Consider the following 17,917-nt stretch of genomic DNA (forward strand, 5'->3'; position numbering starts at 1 on the left):
AATAGTTTTAAAGCATAAAAACCAAAGGATGTGATTTACTGAATAAGATTCAGGAAAACCTGTCACAGAATAATCTTTTAATCCCAGAACTTTATTTACAAAAATTTACTGAAGAGCATAAACGGGAATGTTGATATTGAAGGGTATTCACTGTGATTTGCTGACTCCGTTTTCACATAAACCCAGTCACGTAAGTTGGGTTCCTATGTGATATGTTCCTTTCAACAAATAACTTAAGCCTATTAACAAATGCTTTGATGGTACTTGGTCCATGGAGATTTCCACTAATTGCCCTGTGCTTTTAACAGTTCCAAATTCACATTATATTGTTATTATAAAAATGACAAGAGAGCAGTTGCTGCTTGACTCGCATCAGGCTAATGAAAAATAGGATGCATACAGAAAAGTCCATCAGTCTACATGATTATGTAGGGACAGGACCTCAAAGCAGATTCCTCAATGCAAAGCAAAGCACACCAGTCATTCCGGACTATTAAACGTGTAACAGTGATTGTGGGTCTACTTGAAAAATAAGAAGCTTTAAACCTGTGGCTATTTTCAGAGTTTGGTGATCTTTAAGAATGCCAAAGAACATTAATTAAAAATTAATGTCAGAGTATCAATAATCTAAATTTTCAGACTTTCCTTACAAGCCTTATGCACCTGGACATACTACTGTATAACAATATACATATATTTAATGTATTATATTAATATAATATACATATATTTAATCTAAGATGTTTTATTTTAGATTCAAGGGGAACATGTTACATGGTATATTGTGTAATGCTGGAGTTTGGGCATATTGAACCCATCACTCAAATAGTTAACGTAGTATCCAATTGGTAGTTTTTCAGCTCTTGCTCCCTTCTCTCCCAGCCCCTTTTGGGGTCCTAGTTTCTACTGTTTCCATCTTTATGTCCATGAGACATATATTTATTAAGTCAGTGACAAAGGCTGATAGATATGCTCCATAGCAGACCAAATAACTGTGATAAACCATGATAACCACGTGATGCTAATGAACAAAGTTCTTTCTCTTAAAATATTCTGCCTATTTATTAACCAGTTGTGAAATACTTGCACAGATACACTTTGCACCTGTAAAACACATTTTCTACACCCTTCTATACTGTAAACCCATTATCCTTACCAGTAACTTCCAGTGGATGAAGGCATATTGCATCCAAAAAGTAACATATGATGGACAGTATCCATGCTGGCTCGAGGCTTGAAGTCAACTGTTATGAGAAAATAATACAGGTATGTGAATATAAGTTACACTTCTGTGCACCAAAGTCACAAAATACATATTTGAACAGTTCAAATACCTGTATAACAAAGATGTTTTGATGCTCTTGTGATCAAATGCCCTGTTTGTATAAATTATCTGATTAAAGATAAGCATGACTTGATAATACGATTAGAAGAATAAAAAGGAAAAATAATAGGCTGAATATCACACCCACATACACACACACACACACACACACACACACACACATTTTTTTAAATGGAAGACCTCTTTTAAAGTAGTGAGGGCATTATATGGGTATTAAATGAAATCTGCAGCCTATGTATTCACAATATATTTCCTTTCAGACTTCAGTAGAGTGCTGAGTATCATAAAACACTGCACAGCATTGTAGTGAAACAGAAACCACAGTGAGTGGTCAAAATATGAACACAAAAATTCATAACAGAAATGTGTGACCATCTTAGAATAACAACAGTACTAGAGTCACTGGGATATATATGAAGAAGCAATTTACCAGGAAAGAAAAAGAAAAGTAGAAAAAGTATCTTTACAAAAATACAAAAGACATAAAATTACTGTCCTGAATAAGCATGGTATACTTGTTAAAAGATATCAGAAGTTATACAATGACATTTCTCATTTTCTCCCAATAATAGTTGTTGAAAGACATTAAAAGAAACAAATGCATAATTGAAAGAGAAAAAATTAAAAATAAATTATATTATTATCTATGAACTGCCTTTCCTAGTGTGGGTTTGGCTCATCCCTTTTCGTCCTCATCAAAATGCTGTCCAGTATGCAGTAGCAGTTCATGAGTCACCTTTGCACATAAAATACTAAATAGCTCCAAACTGATCTTAAATCTCAGGTGTGTGCAAAAATGCATCTTTCAGCTATTTTGGTCTGTTTGATAAAATTAAGAAAACATAACTTATTGCTAGAATGTGTATGTGAGACATTAGTACTTATAAAACAAAACAACAGCAAAAAAGTTCTACATCAAACTATAGCACCATGACTGGCAAAGTGTGTCTGATAGAAAACATAGCACTATGTGCCAAACCTACTGTGTGCCATCTTGGCTTACCAGTTTCAGAGGAGACAAATAAACCTTTCTTTTACTGCAATGAAAATAAGAACTTGAAGCCTAAAAATTAAATCTTGAAGTTTTCATACCATCATTTAAAATATTAATGAAGAGAGAATGGCTGGAAAATGGACTTGCTATAACTTGAGGCTTGGTTTTCTATTACCAAAGAATATAGTAAGCCTAAAAGATGAAAGAAGATGCTTTGGAAGGAAAGAATCACTTGGAAGATACAACCGTTCACAATTCATAGAAAGTCGCTATTGTCACGAAGCTGAAGTTTGTTAGCAAGAGAAACAGAAGAAAGAAGAAGGATTCTATATCTATAGACCACTGTCAAGTTGAGTACAGGATTTCCTTCCTCCCTTCCAGAATCCTACCAGGGATCTTTCCTGGGGCAGAAAGAAAATGGAAAAAGTCCTGAGGTAGGGGTACTGGTCTTTTATTCACCTTGATTTTATTTTGGTATATGATACAATTTTTAATCTTATATTCATTTTTATTAAACTGCTTATATTACTTTATGAACATCTATAACTGTTGTCTAATTGTATCCTCCTCCTCCTCCTACCTTTATAAAAAAATATTCCCTCTGCCAATCCTTGAGAGGTTATCTGACCCCTCTACTTTTTCAGATCCTGTGTAGATGACTACATGATTTCCTCCCCTCGTAAGATCTTATTACGGGTGGATAAATTTCCTACGACTGAATCATTCTTGGAATTTTGGTAATAAGCCAACATGGCCAAGTGCAGTTCATTCCAAGAATTAAATGGTTGGATGCAAAACAATGTTTCAAGCACCCGCTAAAAATTCAGGTGGAAGTATCCAGCAGAGAGTCAGAATTCTGTGACTCTTGTTCAAGAAAGAGGTCAGAGAATTACATATTTGGGAAGCATTAAAAAATTGAACCCTGAAGCTGTGAGGATGGATGAAAGTACCAGAAAGGGTAGTAGGAATCACACAGAAGGCTCAAGACAGTTTGGAGAAAGTCCAGGGCTGTCAGGGTCTGTTTAGGAGACACCAACAGTATCTTTTTTATACTAATGCAATGTGTATGCTGCTGTGAAACAAGGCAAAGACATTTCTGGAAAAATAAGGAGCTATTAGTAATTTTTAAAAATGAAATATTAATAAGCAAAAGATTCAGGTAAGGGCAGGGAAGAGAGCTGTTGATAAAGGAATAGATCATAAAAACAACAACATACAATCTCTAGCTTTCCATGAGGAAAGAAAGAAAATAGTTTGCCTGGGCCCTTGCTTATATAAGAGACTCTTCTAACTGTCCTTTGTAAAGTAAAGGGGGCAAATCTTAATTAATCAAAGTATAACTTCTCTAACCATTTTCTGATTTTTTTCTCCTTCTGACATACATTTTTTCTAATATACATTTTAAGTACCACTTATTTATTTGCTCTACTTTGAACTCTAACTAGGTATGTGTTTAATTTTTGCTTCTAAAATGAGAAACAACCCTGTCTTTAAGTAGTAGAAAAAGAAAATTCTTCAGAGTTTCCTTTCACAAAAACATATTCTCACTGACTCACATATTCCTCCAGAAACTCCAGATCTAATTTAAATGCTAAGTATATTAGAAGTACACAGCAAAAACAAGCAACTAACCATCTTTTATCATATCCTAAAGAAAAAGTATAATATCTAAATATTTATATAATTATAGCTCAAAGTACAATTCATTGCAAGTTGAAATGAAAACTACCTCCAGCAAAAGGAATGTCAAATCAAAATGTAAATCTAAAATAAACAGTAGATGCCTTAAAATAAAGCAGCGCTTGGACAATTTCACTGAAGGGCTGCTGCCAGTGGTGGGGAGCGGCAGGCTGGGAAAAGATTAGTCTGACAGGTTCATTTCAGGGGTTTGCTACATTCCTGCTGATTATGCCTGGCTTTGCAAAATAAGACCCCACCCCTAGTGAATTCTAGGTCTGCTGGGCACGAGACACACGTAAGACTATGCAGGAGATGTCAACAGAACACAAAATAGAATATGGAAAAATACTGTAGAATAACATCTTAAAAAGAAATGTCTCTTTTCTTTTTCACCCATCATACACCAAAGAAATAAAGGATCCAAGGGGAAGAGAGCTAGAGGATAATAATGGAAACAACTGCATTTCAGTGTGCGATTCTGACAGGCAGAATAAACAAAGACAGCCTTGGGATGGTGAGAAACAGTGCAAAACACAGCCTCAAGAGAATGCAAAGGAATATTATATCCGATAAGATTAAAAGTGCCACTGACTCTTCTAACTCAATATTAAGATGACAGTTGCTTAAGTGGAAATGGTACTTCAGTCTCAATGGGAGCTAACAGTTCAGACTGCCTGATGTATGAGATCAGGGAACATTTTATAGGCGAGTAAGTCCTGGGAATGAAGTATCTTTGAAGGACTAAGACTCCAAAAAAGTGACTCACACACAGTAATTAAAGGAGATCTGATGACACTGAAAGCACACAGGTCGGAGGATTTCTCAAAGGATAATGTCATCTGAAATGAAAGACCTGAAACTATGTGTGTGGATGACATGTTGAAAAGAGAGACGTCTAGGTCTAAATTCCGGAGTTCTAAGCAAAATTTCTCCTCACTGCACGGGGTTGTTTGGGATTTATGGGCTCTTTTAAGTAACATCAGACCATAATCATGGCCACGAAATTCTCTAAGAACGTGACCTAGGGGAGAATGTCATTTACTTCTCCATTTTTCCCTTCCAAGTGGATATCCAAGTCTGCATGTCAAATTTTGATTCTTCTGCCAGACTTAGGACATGGAAAGATTCTGAAGAACACACATAACCAAGTAGAGAAACCAGCAATTTTGGAGATATTCTTGTATATATAACCAGCTCCAAATTACCATTGGAAATGGCAGGAACAATTCTTTTTAGCTAAAGTATTCAGTAGAGGAATACTAAGACCACAGATAATTAACCTACTGAAAAAAAAAAAAGAACTGACTTGCAAGTTTGGATCTGAAGAACTTTGGCAATCTAGAATTGTTGCCTATATATATATTAGGGATAACCATTGTTAACTTTCTTTTTTCCTCCCAATGTAATCATGTTATACACTGTAAATAGCTTAGTATGCATACCATGGGTATTTTTACATGTTATTAAACAATTTTCTTAAGCAGCCATTTTTAGCCTGGGCTTTAAATTATAACCTGTGGAACTTGGTAAAAATACAAGTGCCTAGAGTCAATCTAGACCAGTCCCTCCTCGCCTCCCCCATCAACATCTCAGTCAATTCTCCAGCACTTATTCCCAGGTAAGTATATCATTTAAAGGTTTCACAAGTGAATCACCAGCAATTCTGACTATAGTTCCCATTTATAGTGATGGAATATACTCTATTATGTGAGCATAGTCTGAGTTTATCAACTCATCTTAGTTAAACTGGGATTGTACTGCTCCTTTAAATGTACAGGACAAACAGTAAAAGCAGGTTTCTTTTAAAATAAATTCATAAAGAATTTCTAAAGATAAAAATTAGTTGATATTTTAGAATTATTTTATTCAACAAGACCACTGCAACTCTGTATTATATCATGTAATTTTAGCTGTATCACCCAAAATCATTTTAGTGCTGAGATCTGAGGCAGGCATAGGAATTCTCTAGCAATTGTGTTCCTATCAATGATGAAGAGTCAGTATTCTAAGACTGTTTGTGTTTTCAAGCCATATTTAATATTGAGAGAATTGGGAAGGTCTGAGGTTCAAGAAAATATAATAAAAAAGATATGTCATGATTTAAAAACACATAAGCCCTAAAATCTTACTATCAACATTGAGTTTAGGATACAATCAACCTTAATATTCATAATCTTGCAGTTTAGCCAAAAAGGTACAGACAAATGTAAAGCTCACAGCACCATAGTCTATTTTCCAGCATGTTAAAAACCCACCACAATGGCATATTACATTATCTCTCGCAAGCTTTCCCCATAACCATGAAGCAATTCTGTACTAAAATAAAGACCTTTTCCTTGAACATTTTTAATCAGAAAGCTTAATAGTGAAATTGTCATTAACTACTGCTAGTATGGACAATGATGTACCATTGGTAACGAATGCTTATGGAGGTTTATGAGGACTTAAAGCTGCTGCCACCAAATTATCTAAGAAATAAGACACCTGAGCAAGCCTATATACTGAACATCAATTTCAAATAAAACAATCCTCACCTCTGAATAAATTTCAACACACATAAAAAAACTAAATTTCTAGATGATACATCTTTTAAAATTAAACTCTATCATATATACTAAAGAATCAATAAATAGACTTCGTCAACCAAGCTTATGCAAGATTAAACAGCATAAGCTTCACTAAGCCCTGTGTTTGTAATGTCGTTCCTATAATAGTCCACTATTAATTTCCTACAGAATCAAGCCCATACCCTTCTTCTAGCCTTTCAGGGCCATGCATAACACTGTGCCAGTCCTCTAGCTCACTACATTTCCAATATGGCAACCTTTACATCCTCTCCTCATTCTCATCAGGCAGCCCCCTCACTTGATAATCACAACTACTAACATTTACTGAGGGCTTTCCAGGTGCCAGGCACTCATTTACTTCTTAAAGACCCTATGAGTCCAGTTCTTTGTCCTGCCAAATAGGTGAGCCTTCAGGAAAGAGAGGCGAAGTAATTTGTCCCCTAGTAGTATAGCTAGAAAGTGGTGAGACTGGGATCTGAATGTGGAGTGTTCTGGCTCAGAGCTTGCTATTTTTGCCACTATATGATACTGTCTCTCATACTTGTGCCCAGTGTGTTTGGGCTCATACTGTGGGCCACTAAAATATTCACCTTTGCATATTCAAATAGGTCATCTTCAGAGGTCCAGATGAAATCCTGCGTACCTTCATCATGAAATTTTCTCTGACTAGACCAACTCATAGTGATCTTCTAAGGGTTGACTACTAAAGTAGTTCCTGCTGAAACAGCTAGCCGGGAGGAGGTGGTAGGTGGGGGAAATGTAGCATTTTAACATTTCTGCATTAAAATAGCTATATCAACATGTCAATTAATTTCTGGTGATCATTAGATGTACCTAATTGAAGACATTAGAAATGGTTCCTATTCATCTCTCACTGTTTTTTATTACTTGAGAAAAGCTGAGGAGATGTTGGGTGTTGTCAATTTGGAACCATGTATATTTGGGTGACCAAAGGATAGAAGACATTTAAGAAATACTCTGAGACTCTGAGACAAGGTATATAGCAACAACTTCTCCTACATGATTATGACCAAGAAAAATGGGCTTTATCTACTCATCAAAGACCTCTACTATATATGTCTTATTTGTGTTCTTCATCATAGCTCTTTCTAGTAGCTTTCACTAAGAAACTAAGCGTTTTTCAGGGTGATTGGTGAAAAATACTCAGTGATCATCTGTGAGACAGAGATTACTCATTATTTATGTCGGAAAGAAGTCCTAGTTGAAGACAGAAGAGAAAGGATACTTAGTCAACTAATTGGAAGCAGAAAGGTAATAGAATGATTGCATGGGGATGAGGACTCACACACATGTACACACACATATGCATAAGCTACTCTCCTCTATTTACTGCTGCCATAGCCATAAAACATGGATATACGAGCAATGTACTCTGCCCAGACCTCGGTCTTTATGTCATACTATCTAGTGACCCATAAGCATGATCAAAATTGAATTGTTCATGCAGTTCTTGAAGTATCTGAACATCATTTGATCATGTGCTTTGTTTAAGAAATGTTATATTTGTAACTATTCAAATCTAACTGTGCAATTCTGCAACTGAAACTGTTCTACATTCAAGAGAGAAGCTCAAGAAAATGAAAAACAATGAATCATTAGATTAATTTTATCTGTTTCTAAATTCAATGGCTTCTAGCTCATTTGTGTAGTGCAATTTGATAGATAGGGACCTGTCATCATTCACTAAGGAAAAGACACAATTATTTACAGGTCATCCATGTGAGGGAAAGCAAGTGGATGAAGATGACAGTCAAATTTCTTGGTTGAGTGGGCTGCTGTCAGAGCCAATTCCTCCGAGTGTCTGTAAAACACCTTTTAGACAGCACCACAGTTCAGTGGTCAAATGCAGATATTATTATACTTTCACCCATTCAAATTCTACGGTTTCATATTAAAACAACAAACAAAAACAATGCCCTAGGGAAAGCTATAATTTCGTTCAAAATATAAAACATATTTTTATCTTCATCACTGCATTTCTCTAAACACCTACTGTAATTCACATTCAAGAGTTAAATACGGATATATAAACACATCATACATGCTGTATGTTCATATGTAAATATAAAAGGCATATATACATATGAGTTCCATGATGACTGTGATGGTATTTGCTGAAAATTTAGAAGTATGTTTAAAATGGGTTATATAACTAGCATATAAACATAAAGCCAAAAAGTGAGTTATTCAAATCCAATTTTGACTTTTAACACCATCAAGAGAGTCTGTCCTAGTTCTAATAAACAATGTAAATTGTATTGTCTTTTGTAATTTTCTTCAGAAATTAGAAAAGTTCAAGGAGAAAGTCCTTTTTATATGTTTTAACACTTTTATTCTTGTCTACAATTCTACTAGCCTATGACTTCCTTAAACACGCAACATACTTCATATCCCTATTACCCAATAAATTAAATGCAACAGAATTTTAAGTTTGCTGAATTAATGCACAATGGCTTTTCATAAACACAAGCAAAACAATGATTCCTTATATTAGAATATAATTCAAGGTAAAAAGGAAAATTATCTACTATTTGAAATGTTGAGTCAGAAAATGGCCAAACAAAATCCCTTTTTAGTGTTCACTCATTTATTCAGTAAGCAATTATTGACTCAGTGCCATATCCTGCTGGAATATAAAAGTTTAAAGAGGCACAGATAATGAAAACAGAAGGTATAAAATCATTAAATGTCTAAAGGAAAGAATAAACAAACAGAATGACTACGAGAAATAAAAAATAATTAAAAACAGAAAAGAACGAACAAAGTATTATGCGTTTTTACAGCTCTTCATTTGCAACCATGTCTAATCTCAGGATAAGGCATCCTGAGATCAGGAATTTGGGACAATTCACAAAAAGGCTATAGCTTCTGTTAGTCACCAGATGCCATCAGAATCCGTTAGAATGGAAAAAGCCTAGGTTACCCTTTAGGCAAAACTTTCACTCTGGGAGTCTGCAAAAGCTATGTACGGTCACTCTCCCAACATATAACTATATATCCAAGCCCCTTTCCTTCTACAAATCTTTAAATCTTCATGTGTACTTGTTATTTTTGTTTTGTTTTGTTTTGTTTTTAATTTATTATTATTAAACTTTAAGTTGTAGGGTACATGTGCACAACGTGCAGGTTTGCTACATATGTATACTTGTGCCATGTTGGTGTGCTGCACCCATCAACTCGTCATTTACATCAGGTATAACTCCCAATGCAATCCCTCCCCCCTTCCCCCTCCCCATGATAGGCCCCGGTGTGTGATGTTCCCCTTCCCGAGTCCAAGTGATCTCACTGTTCAGTTCCTGCCTGTGAGTGAGAACATGCGGTGTTTGGTTTTCTGTTCTTGTGATAGTTTGCTAAGAATGATGGTTTCCAGCTGCATCCATGTCCCTACAAAGGACACAAACTCATCCTTTTTTATGGCTGCATAGTATTCCATGGTGTATATGTGCCACATTTTCTTAATCCAATCTGTCACTGATGGACATTTGGGTTGATTCCAAGTCTTTGCTATTGTGAATAGTGCTGCAATAAACATACGTGTGCATGTGTCTTTATAGCAGCATAATTTATAATCCTTTGGGTATATACCCAGTAATGGGATGGCTGGGTCATATGGTACATCTAGTTCTAGATCCTTGAGGAATCGCCATACTGTTTTCCATAATGGTTGAACTAGTTTACAATCCCACCAACAGTGTAAAAGTGTTCCTATTTCTCCACATCCTCTCCAGCACCTGTTGTTTCCTGACTTTTGAATGATCGCCATTCTAACTGGTGTGAGATGGTATCTCATTGTGGTTTTGATTTGCATTTCTCTGATGGCCAGTGATGATGAGCATTTTTTCATGTGTCTGTTGGCTGTATGAATGTCTTCTTTTGAGAAATGTCTGTTCATATCCTTTGCCCACTTTTTGATGTCGTTGTTTGTTTTTTTCTTGTAAATTTGTTTGAGTTCTTTGTAGGTTCTGGATATTAGCCCTTTGTCAGATGAGTAGATTGCAAAAATTTTCTCCCATTCTGTAGGTTGCCTGTTCACTCTGATGGTAGTTTCTTTTGCTGTGCAGAAGCTCTTTAGTTTAATGAGATCCCATTTGTCAGTTTTGGCTTTTGCTGCTGTTGCTTTTGGTGTTTTAGACATGAAGTCTTTGCCCATGCCTATGTCCTGAATGGTACTACCTAGGTTTTCCTCTAGGATTTTTATGGTATTAGGTCTAACATTTAAGTCTCTAATCCATCTTGAATTAATTTTCGTATAAGGAGTAAGGAAAGGATCCAGTTTCAGCTTTCTACTTATGGCTAGCCAATTTTCCCAGCACCATTTATTAAATAGGGAATCCTTTCCCCATTTCTTATTTCTCTCAGGTTTGTCAAAGATCAGATGGCTGTAGATATGTGGTATTATTTCTGAGGACTCTGTTCTGTTCCATTGGTCTATATCTCTGTTTTGGTACCAGTACCATGCTGTTTTGGTTACTGTAGCCTTGTAGTATAGTTTGAAGTCAGGTAGCGTGATGCCTCCAGCTTTGTTCTTTTGACTTAGGATTGTCTTGGAGATGTGGGCTCTTTTTTGGTTCCATATGAACTTTAAAGCAGTTTTTTCCAATTCTGTGAAGAAGCTCATTGGTAGCTTGATGGGGATGGCATTGAATCTATAAATTACCTTGGGCAGTATGGCCATTTTCACGATATTGATTCTTCCTATCCATGAGCATGGTATGTTCTTCCATTTGTTTGTGTCCTCTTTGATTTCACTGAGCAGTGGTTTGTAGTTCTCCTTGAAGAGGTCCTTTACATCCCTTGTAAGTTGGATTCCTAGGTATTTTATTCTCTTTGAAGCAATTGTGAATGGAAGTTCATTCCTGATTTGGCTCTCTGTTTGACTGTCACTGGTGTATAAGAATGCTTGTGATTTTTGCACATTAATTTTGTATCCTGAGACTTTGCTGAAGTTGCTTATCAGCTTAAGGAGACTTTGGGCTGAGACAATGGGGTTTTCTAAATATACAATCATGTCATCTGCAAACAGGGACAATTTGACTTCTTCTTTTCCTCACTGAATCCCCTTGATTTCTTTCTCTTGCCTGATTGCCCTAGCCAGAACTTCCAACACTATGTTGAATAGGAGTGGTGAGAGAGGGCATCCCTGTCTTGTGCCAGTTTTCAAAGGGAATTTTTCCAGTTTTTGCCCATTCAGTATGATATTGGCTGTGGGTTTGTCATAAATAGCTCTTATTATTTTGAGGTACGTTCCATCAATACCGAATTTATTGAGCGTTTTTAGCATGAAGGGCTGTTGAATTTTGTCAAAAGCCTTTTCTGCATCTATTGAGATAATCATGTGGTTCTTGTCTTTGGTTCTGTTTATATGCTGGATTATGTTTATTGATTTGCGAATGTTGAACCAGCCTTGCATCCCAGGGATGAAGCCCACTTGATCATGGTGGATAAGCTTTTTGATGTGTTGCTGAATCCGGTTTGCCAGTATTTTATTGAGGATTTTTGCATCGATGTTCATCAGGGATATTGGTCTAAAATTCTCTTTTTTTGTTGTGTCTCTGCCAGGCTTTGGTATCAGGATGATGTTGGCCTCATAAAATGAGTTAGGGAGGATTCCCTCTTTTTCTATTGATTGGAATAGTTTCAGAAGGAATGGTACCAGCTCCTCCTTGTACCTCTGGTAGAATTCAGCTGTGAATCCATCTGGTCCTGGACTTTTTTTGGTTGGTAGGCTATTAATTATTGCCTCAATTTCAGAGCCTGCTATTGGTCTATTCAGGGATTCAACTTCTTCCTGGTTTAGTCTTGGAAGAGTGTAAGTGTCCAGGAAATTATCCATTTCTTCTAGATTTTCCAGTTTATTTGCGTAGAGGTGTTTATAGTATTCTCTGATGGTAGTTTGTATTTCTGTGGGGTCGGTGGTGATATCCCCTTTATCATTTTTAATTGCGTCGATTTGATTCTTCTCTCTTTTCTTCTTTATTAGTCTTGCTAGTGGTCTGTCAATTTTGTTGATCTTTTCAAAAAACCAACTCCTGGATTCATTGATTTTTTGGAGGGTTTTTTGTGTCTCTATCTCCTCCAGTTCTGCTCTGATCTTAGTTATTTCTTGCCTTCTGCTAGCTTTCGAATGTGTTTGCTCTTGCTTCTCTAGTTCTTTTAATTGCGATGTTAGAGTGTCAATTTTAGATCTTTCCTGCTTTCTCTTGTGGGCATTTAGTGCTATAAATTTCCCTCTACACACTGCTTTAAATGTGTCCCAGAGATTCTGGTATGTTGTATCTTTGTTGTCATTGGTTTCAAAGAATATCTTTATTTCTGCCTTCATTTCGTTATGTACCCAGTAGTCATTCAGGAGCAGGTTGTTCAGTTTCCATGTAGTTGAGCGGTTTTGATTGAGTTTCTTAGTCCTGAGTTCTAGTTTGATTGCACTGTGGTCTGAGAGACAGTTTGTTATAATTTCTGTTCTTGTACATTTGCTGAGGAGTGCTTTACTTCCAATTACGTGGTCAATTTTGGAGTAAGTACGATGTGGTGCTGAGAAGAATGTATATTCTGTTGATTTGGGGTGGAGAGTTCCATAGATGTCTATTAGGTCTGCTTGCTGCAGAGATGAGTTCAATTCCTGGATATCCTTGTTAACTTTCTGTCTCGTTGATCTGTCTAATGTTGACAGTGGAGTGTTGAAGTCTCCCATTATTACTGTATGGGAGTCTAAGTCTCTTTGTAAGTCTCTAAGGACTTGCTTTATGAATCTGGGTGCTCCTGTATTGGGTGCATATATATTTAGGATAGTTAGCTCTTCCTGTTGAATTGATCCCTTTACAATTATGGAATGGCCTTCTTTGTCTCTTTTGATCTTTGATGGTTTAAAGTCTGTTTTATCAGAGACTAGTATTGCAACCCCCGCTTTTTTTTGTTCTCCATTTGCTTGGTAAATCTTCCTCCATCCCTTTATTTTGAGCCTATGTATGTCTCTGCGTGTGAGATGGGTCTCCTGAATACAGCAGACTGATGGGTCTTGACTCTTTATCCAGTTTGCCAGTCTGTGTCTTTTAATTGGAGCATTTAGTCCATTTACATTTAAGGTTAAGATTGTTATGTGTGAACTTGATCCTGCCATTATGATATTAACTGGTTATTTTGCTCGTTAGTTGATGCAGTTTCTTCCTAGCCTTGATGGTCTTTACATTTTGGCATGTTTTTGCAATGGCTGGTACCGGTTGTTCCTTTCCATGTTTAGTGCTTCCTTCAGGGTCTCTTGTAAGGCAGGCCTAGTGGTGACAAAATCTCTAAGCATTTGCTTATCTGTAAAGGATTTTATTTCTCCTTCACTTATGAAACTTAGTTTGGCTGGATATAAAATTCTGGGTTTAAAATTCTTTTCTTTAAGAATGTTGAATATTGGCCCCCACTCTCTTCTGGCTTGAAGAGTTTCTGCCAAGAGATCTGCTGTTAGTCTGATGGGCTTCCCTTTGTGGGTAACCCGACCTTTCTCTCTGGCTGCCCTTAAGATTTTTTCCTTCATTTCAACTTTGGTGAATCTGGCAATTATGTGTCTTGGAGTTGCTCTTCTCGAGGAGTATCTTTGTGGCGTTCTCTGTATTTCCTGGATTTGAATGTTGGCCTGCCCTACTAGGTTGGGGAAGTTCTCCTGGATGATATCCTGAAGAGTGTTTTCCAACTTGGTTCCATTTTCCCCCTCACTTTCAGGCACCCCAATCAGACGTAGATTTGGTCTTTTTACATAATCCCATACTTCTTGCAGGCTTTGTTCATTTCTTTTTCTTCTTTTTTCTTTTGGTTTCTCTTCTCACTTCATTTCATTCATTTGATCCTCAATCGCTGACATTCTTTCTTCCAGTTGATCGAGTCGGTTACTGAAGCTTGTGCATTTGTCACGTATTTCTCGTGTCATGGTTTTCGTCTCTTTCATTTCGTTTATGAGCTTCTCTGCATTAATTACTCTAGCCATCAATTCTTCCACTTTTTTTTCAAGATTTTTAGTTTCTTTGCGCTGGGTACGTAATTCCTCCTTTAGCTCTGAGAAATTTGATGGACTGAAGCCTTCTTCTCTCATCTCGTCGAAGTCATTCTCCGTCCAGCTTTGATCTGTTGCTGGCGATGAGCTGCGCTCCTTTGCCGGGGGAGATGCGCTCTTATTTTTTGAATTTCCAGCTTTTCTGCCCTGCTTTTTCCCCATCTTTGTGGTTTTATCTGCCTCTGGTCTTTGATGATGGTGATGTACTGATGGGGTTTTGGTGTAGGTGTCCTTCCTGTTTGATAGTTTTCCTTCTAACAGTCAGGACCCTCAGCTGTAGGTCTGTTGGAGATTGCTTGAGGTCCACTCCAGACCCTGTTTGCCTGGGTATCAGCAGCAGAGGCTGCAGAAGATAGAATATTTCTGAACAGCGAGTGTACCTGTCTGATTCTTGCTTTGGAAGCTTCCTCTCAGGGGTGTACTCCACCCTGTGAGGTGTGGGGTGTCAGACTGCCCCTAGTGGGGGATGTCTCCCAGTTAGGCTACTCAGGGGTCAGGGACCCACTTGAGCAGGGAGTCTGTCCCTTCTCAGATCTCAACCTCCGTGTTGGGAGATCCACTGCTCTCTTCAAAGCTGTCAGACAGAGTCGTTTGCGTCTGCAGAGCTGCTGCGTTTGTTATTGTTTACTGTGCCCTGTCCCCAGAGGTGGAGTCTACAGAGACAGGCAGGTTTCCTTGAGCTGCTGTGAGCTCCACCCAGTTCGAGCTTCCCAGCAGCTTTGTTTACCTACTTAAGCCTCAGCAATGGCGGGCGCCCCTCCCCCAACCTCGCTGCTGCCTTGCCGGTAGAACACAGACTGCTGTGCTAGCAATGAGGGAGGCTCCGTGGGTGTGGGACCCTCCCAGCCAGGTGTGGGATATGATCTCCTGGTGTGCCTGTTTGCTTAAAGCGCAGTATTGGGGTGGGAGTTACCCGATTTTCCAGGTGTTGTGTGTCTCAGTTCCCCTGGCTAGGAAAAGGGATTCCCTTCCCCCTTGCGCTTTCCAGGTGAGGCAATGCCTCGCCCTGCTTCAGCTCTCGCTGGTCGGGCTGCAGCAGCTGACCAGCACCGATCGTCTGGCACTCCCCAGTGAGATGAACCCAGTACCTCAGTTGAAAATGCAGAAATCACCGGTCTTCTGTGTCGCTCGTGCTGGGAGTTGGAGACTGGAGCTGTTCCTATTCGGCCATCTTGCTCCGCCCCCTTGTTATTTGTTTTGTAAGATGGTTTGAGGTTTACTTTTCCTTTGGCAAAATTGGCCAGAGTGTATCCAGTAGGGAGTGAAGGTAAAGGAATGAAAGAATAATTGTATTTGATGTGAGGAAGGAAGAACGGTGCTGCTCTTGCTATATTTCAGCTCCACCTATGCAATTGATAACTTTGCTCATTTCTTCCTTTGTATCACTATCCCCACAGCCAAATCTGAAGTACCACTAGGTTAATACATAGCTAGTAAAAAGCTTGGGCAGATTCCTTAACCTCTCTGACTTTGTTTCCTTTTCTGAAAACTCACTTAGATATGTTTAGCTTTCAGTATCTCAGTGTCTGGCAGGCCCTTAGTAAACAACGGCAGGTAGTGATGATGGCCATGGTCTAGCCATTACATAAATGAGAATTCCATACAAACTAGTATCTTAGCACCTGATTAAATCACATATAGAGATGTTTCTGTCTCTGTTTCTCAAGCTATGAAATGAGACTATCTATACAGGATTGTCCTAAGAATTAATGAGATAATACATGCAGAATTTCCTTTACTTACTCTTTTATATAAATGATTATTTGCTAATTGTCCCTAGTTTTCCATTCTCCAGTTCTAATTTGTCTAGACTTAAACTTCTGTGGTTGCTGAATTATGTAAACAACAGTAACCACAAACCACCTGGGCATAGTTCATTAAAGGACTCACACAGAAGATGAAACAACCCATTGTGAATAGGGAACAAAAAGTTTCAGTATTCATGCAATCCTCCAAGTAATAAAGAAAGGAAGAAATACTGAAAATAGTTATTCATCTTAGAAGACCTTTTAAGGACCTTAGAACTTGGAACAGTTTAATCTCAGAAGAAAAGTGCCTAAGAAAGTATGAAAATATTTAGCACTCTGGTTCTAATATAGACCTTTATGTGTTTCCTGTGAATATTTTACTTGACTGAATATACTCACTTGTATTTTTTCATTTTAAATTATGTGAACATAAACACATTTATAGTAGGAGAGCAATAACACACAGGATATATATTTATAGTCCTTACAGTCACCGGTTCAAAAATCATATACTACCACCAATCTCCAGAAACAAACCTATTAATGTGAGACATATAATACTGCTGTAACACAAGACTACCATATTTACACAGGGGTGTAGGGTGGCCTTCTCTTCATAGCTGGTGTGAAAACAGGACTCAAAACAACCCCTTCAGGGTTGGACGAAGAAAATATAAATTAGGAAATAAAAATTCATGTAAAATTCCTTTTGTGAGTGAATACTATTTTCTCCTAAATCGCCAAGTATGTGAATATGAAATTAAGGAAAGCTTTATGGCTAGGATTTTAATTATGAATTTATGTCCTAAATAATATTTAGTGTTACTCAAAGCACTACAATTAAAAACTTAAATTATTTTTGTCTTTAAAGATAGTTCAGGATATGGGAGCACTTGGCTTCCTAACTTTTTCTTGGTAATGTCCAAATATTATACAAAACAACCTCATCAATGTTCAACTTTGTATGGTCTTTCGTTCTTAGGAATTAACTATGCAGCAAATTTTGTTGAGAGTGTTACTAAAGGTTGTATTTTCTGTTGTGATTGCCACCAACGTGTGTGAATAAAAAATGCACATTGCTCTGGCTTTGCAGGTCTATAATGTCCATTCCTGTGGGAAACACCTCATAAAAATTCATCCTTAGACTGCCCCAAGGCTACTGTACACATTTCACAATTCACATAATGGCCATTTCAGACAGCCCACTTGAAGATTAGTCTCAAGGGACCAAAGTACTACTACCATCACTTTCTCTCCAAAATCAACATCTCAAATGTTTTAAAATGAAGCAGAGAAAAGCCAAATACATGAATAATTTGCCAATCACAGCCCTTCCCTAAACAGTTAAATGTCTGTCATAAGGGATGTTTAAATGGAAACAACCTAGATGGAAACAGATGGTGCTTTGTCACTTTTCCTCTCTGATTTAAAGGTTCAGTTGGGGAAGAATCTGTCGTTTAAGCGTTCTCTTATTCTATAATACAAACAACAAGATAAATGTTCTTTCCCATTTCTTTTCTTTCCTGG

The 17,917-nt window shown here is 37.4% G+C and overlaps 1 protein-coding gene across 19 annotated transcripts in view; it reads right to left on the minus strand.

The window, feature by feature from the left end:
• PAM (peptidylglycine alpha-amidating monooxygenase) overlaps positions 1 to 17,917 on the minus strand; it is a 282,912-nt gene that overhangs the window by 114,440 nt on the left and 150,555 nt on the right. For all 19 annotated transcript variants that reach the window (XM_037985229.2, XM_073010788.1, XM_008014056.3 and 16 more), the window contains one exon: positions 1,157 to 1,244. In XM_037985229.2, coding sequence (XP_037841157.2) covers positions 1,157 to 1,244 — 88 coding nt within the window. The remainder of the gene's footprint in view (positions 1 to 1,156; positions 1,245 to 17,917) is intronic.

The sequence above is a fragment of the Chlorocebus sabaeus genome, chromosome 23, assembly GCF_047675955.1.
Source record: "Chlorocebus sabaeus isolate Y175 chromosome 23, mChlSab1.0.hap1, whole genome shotgun sequence".
In the NCBI taxonomy this organism is placed as follows: Eukaryota; Metazoa; Chordata; class Mammalia; order Primates; family Cercopithecidae; genus Chlorocebus; species Chlorocebus sabaeus.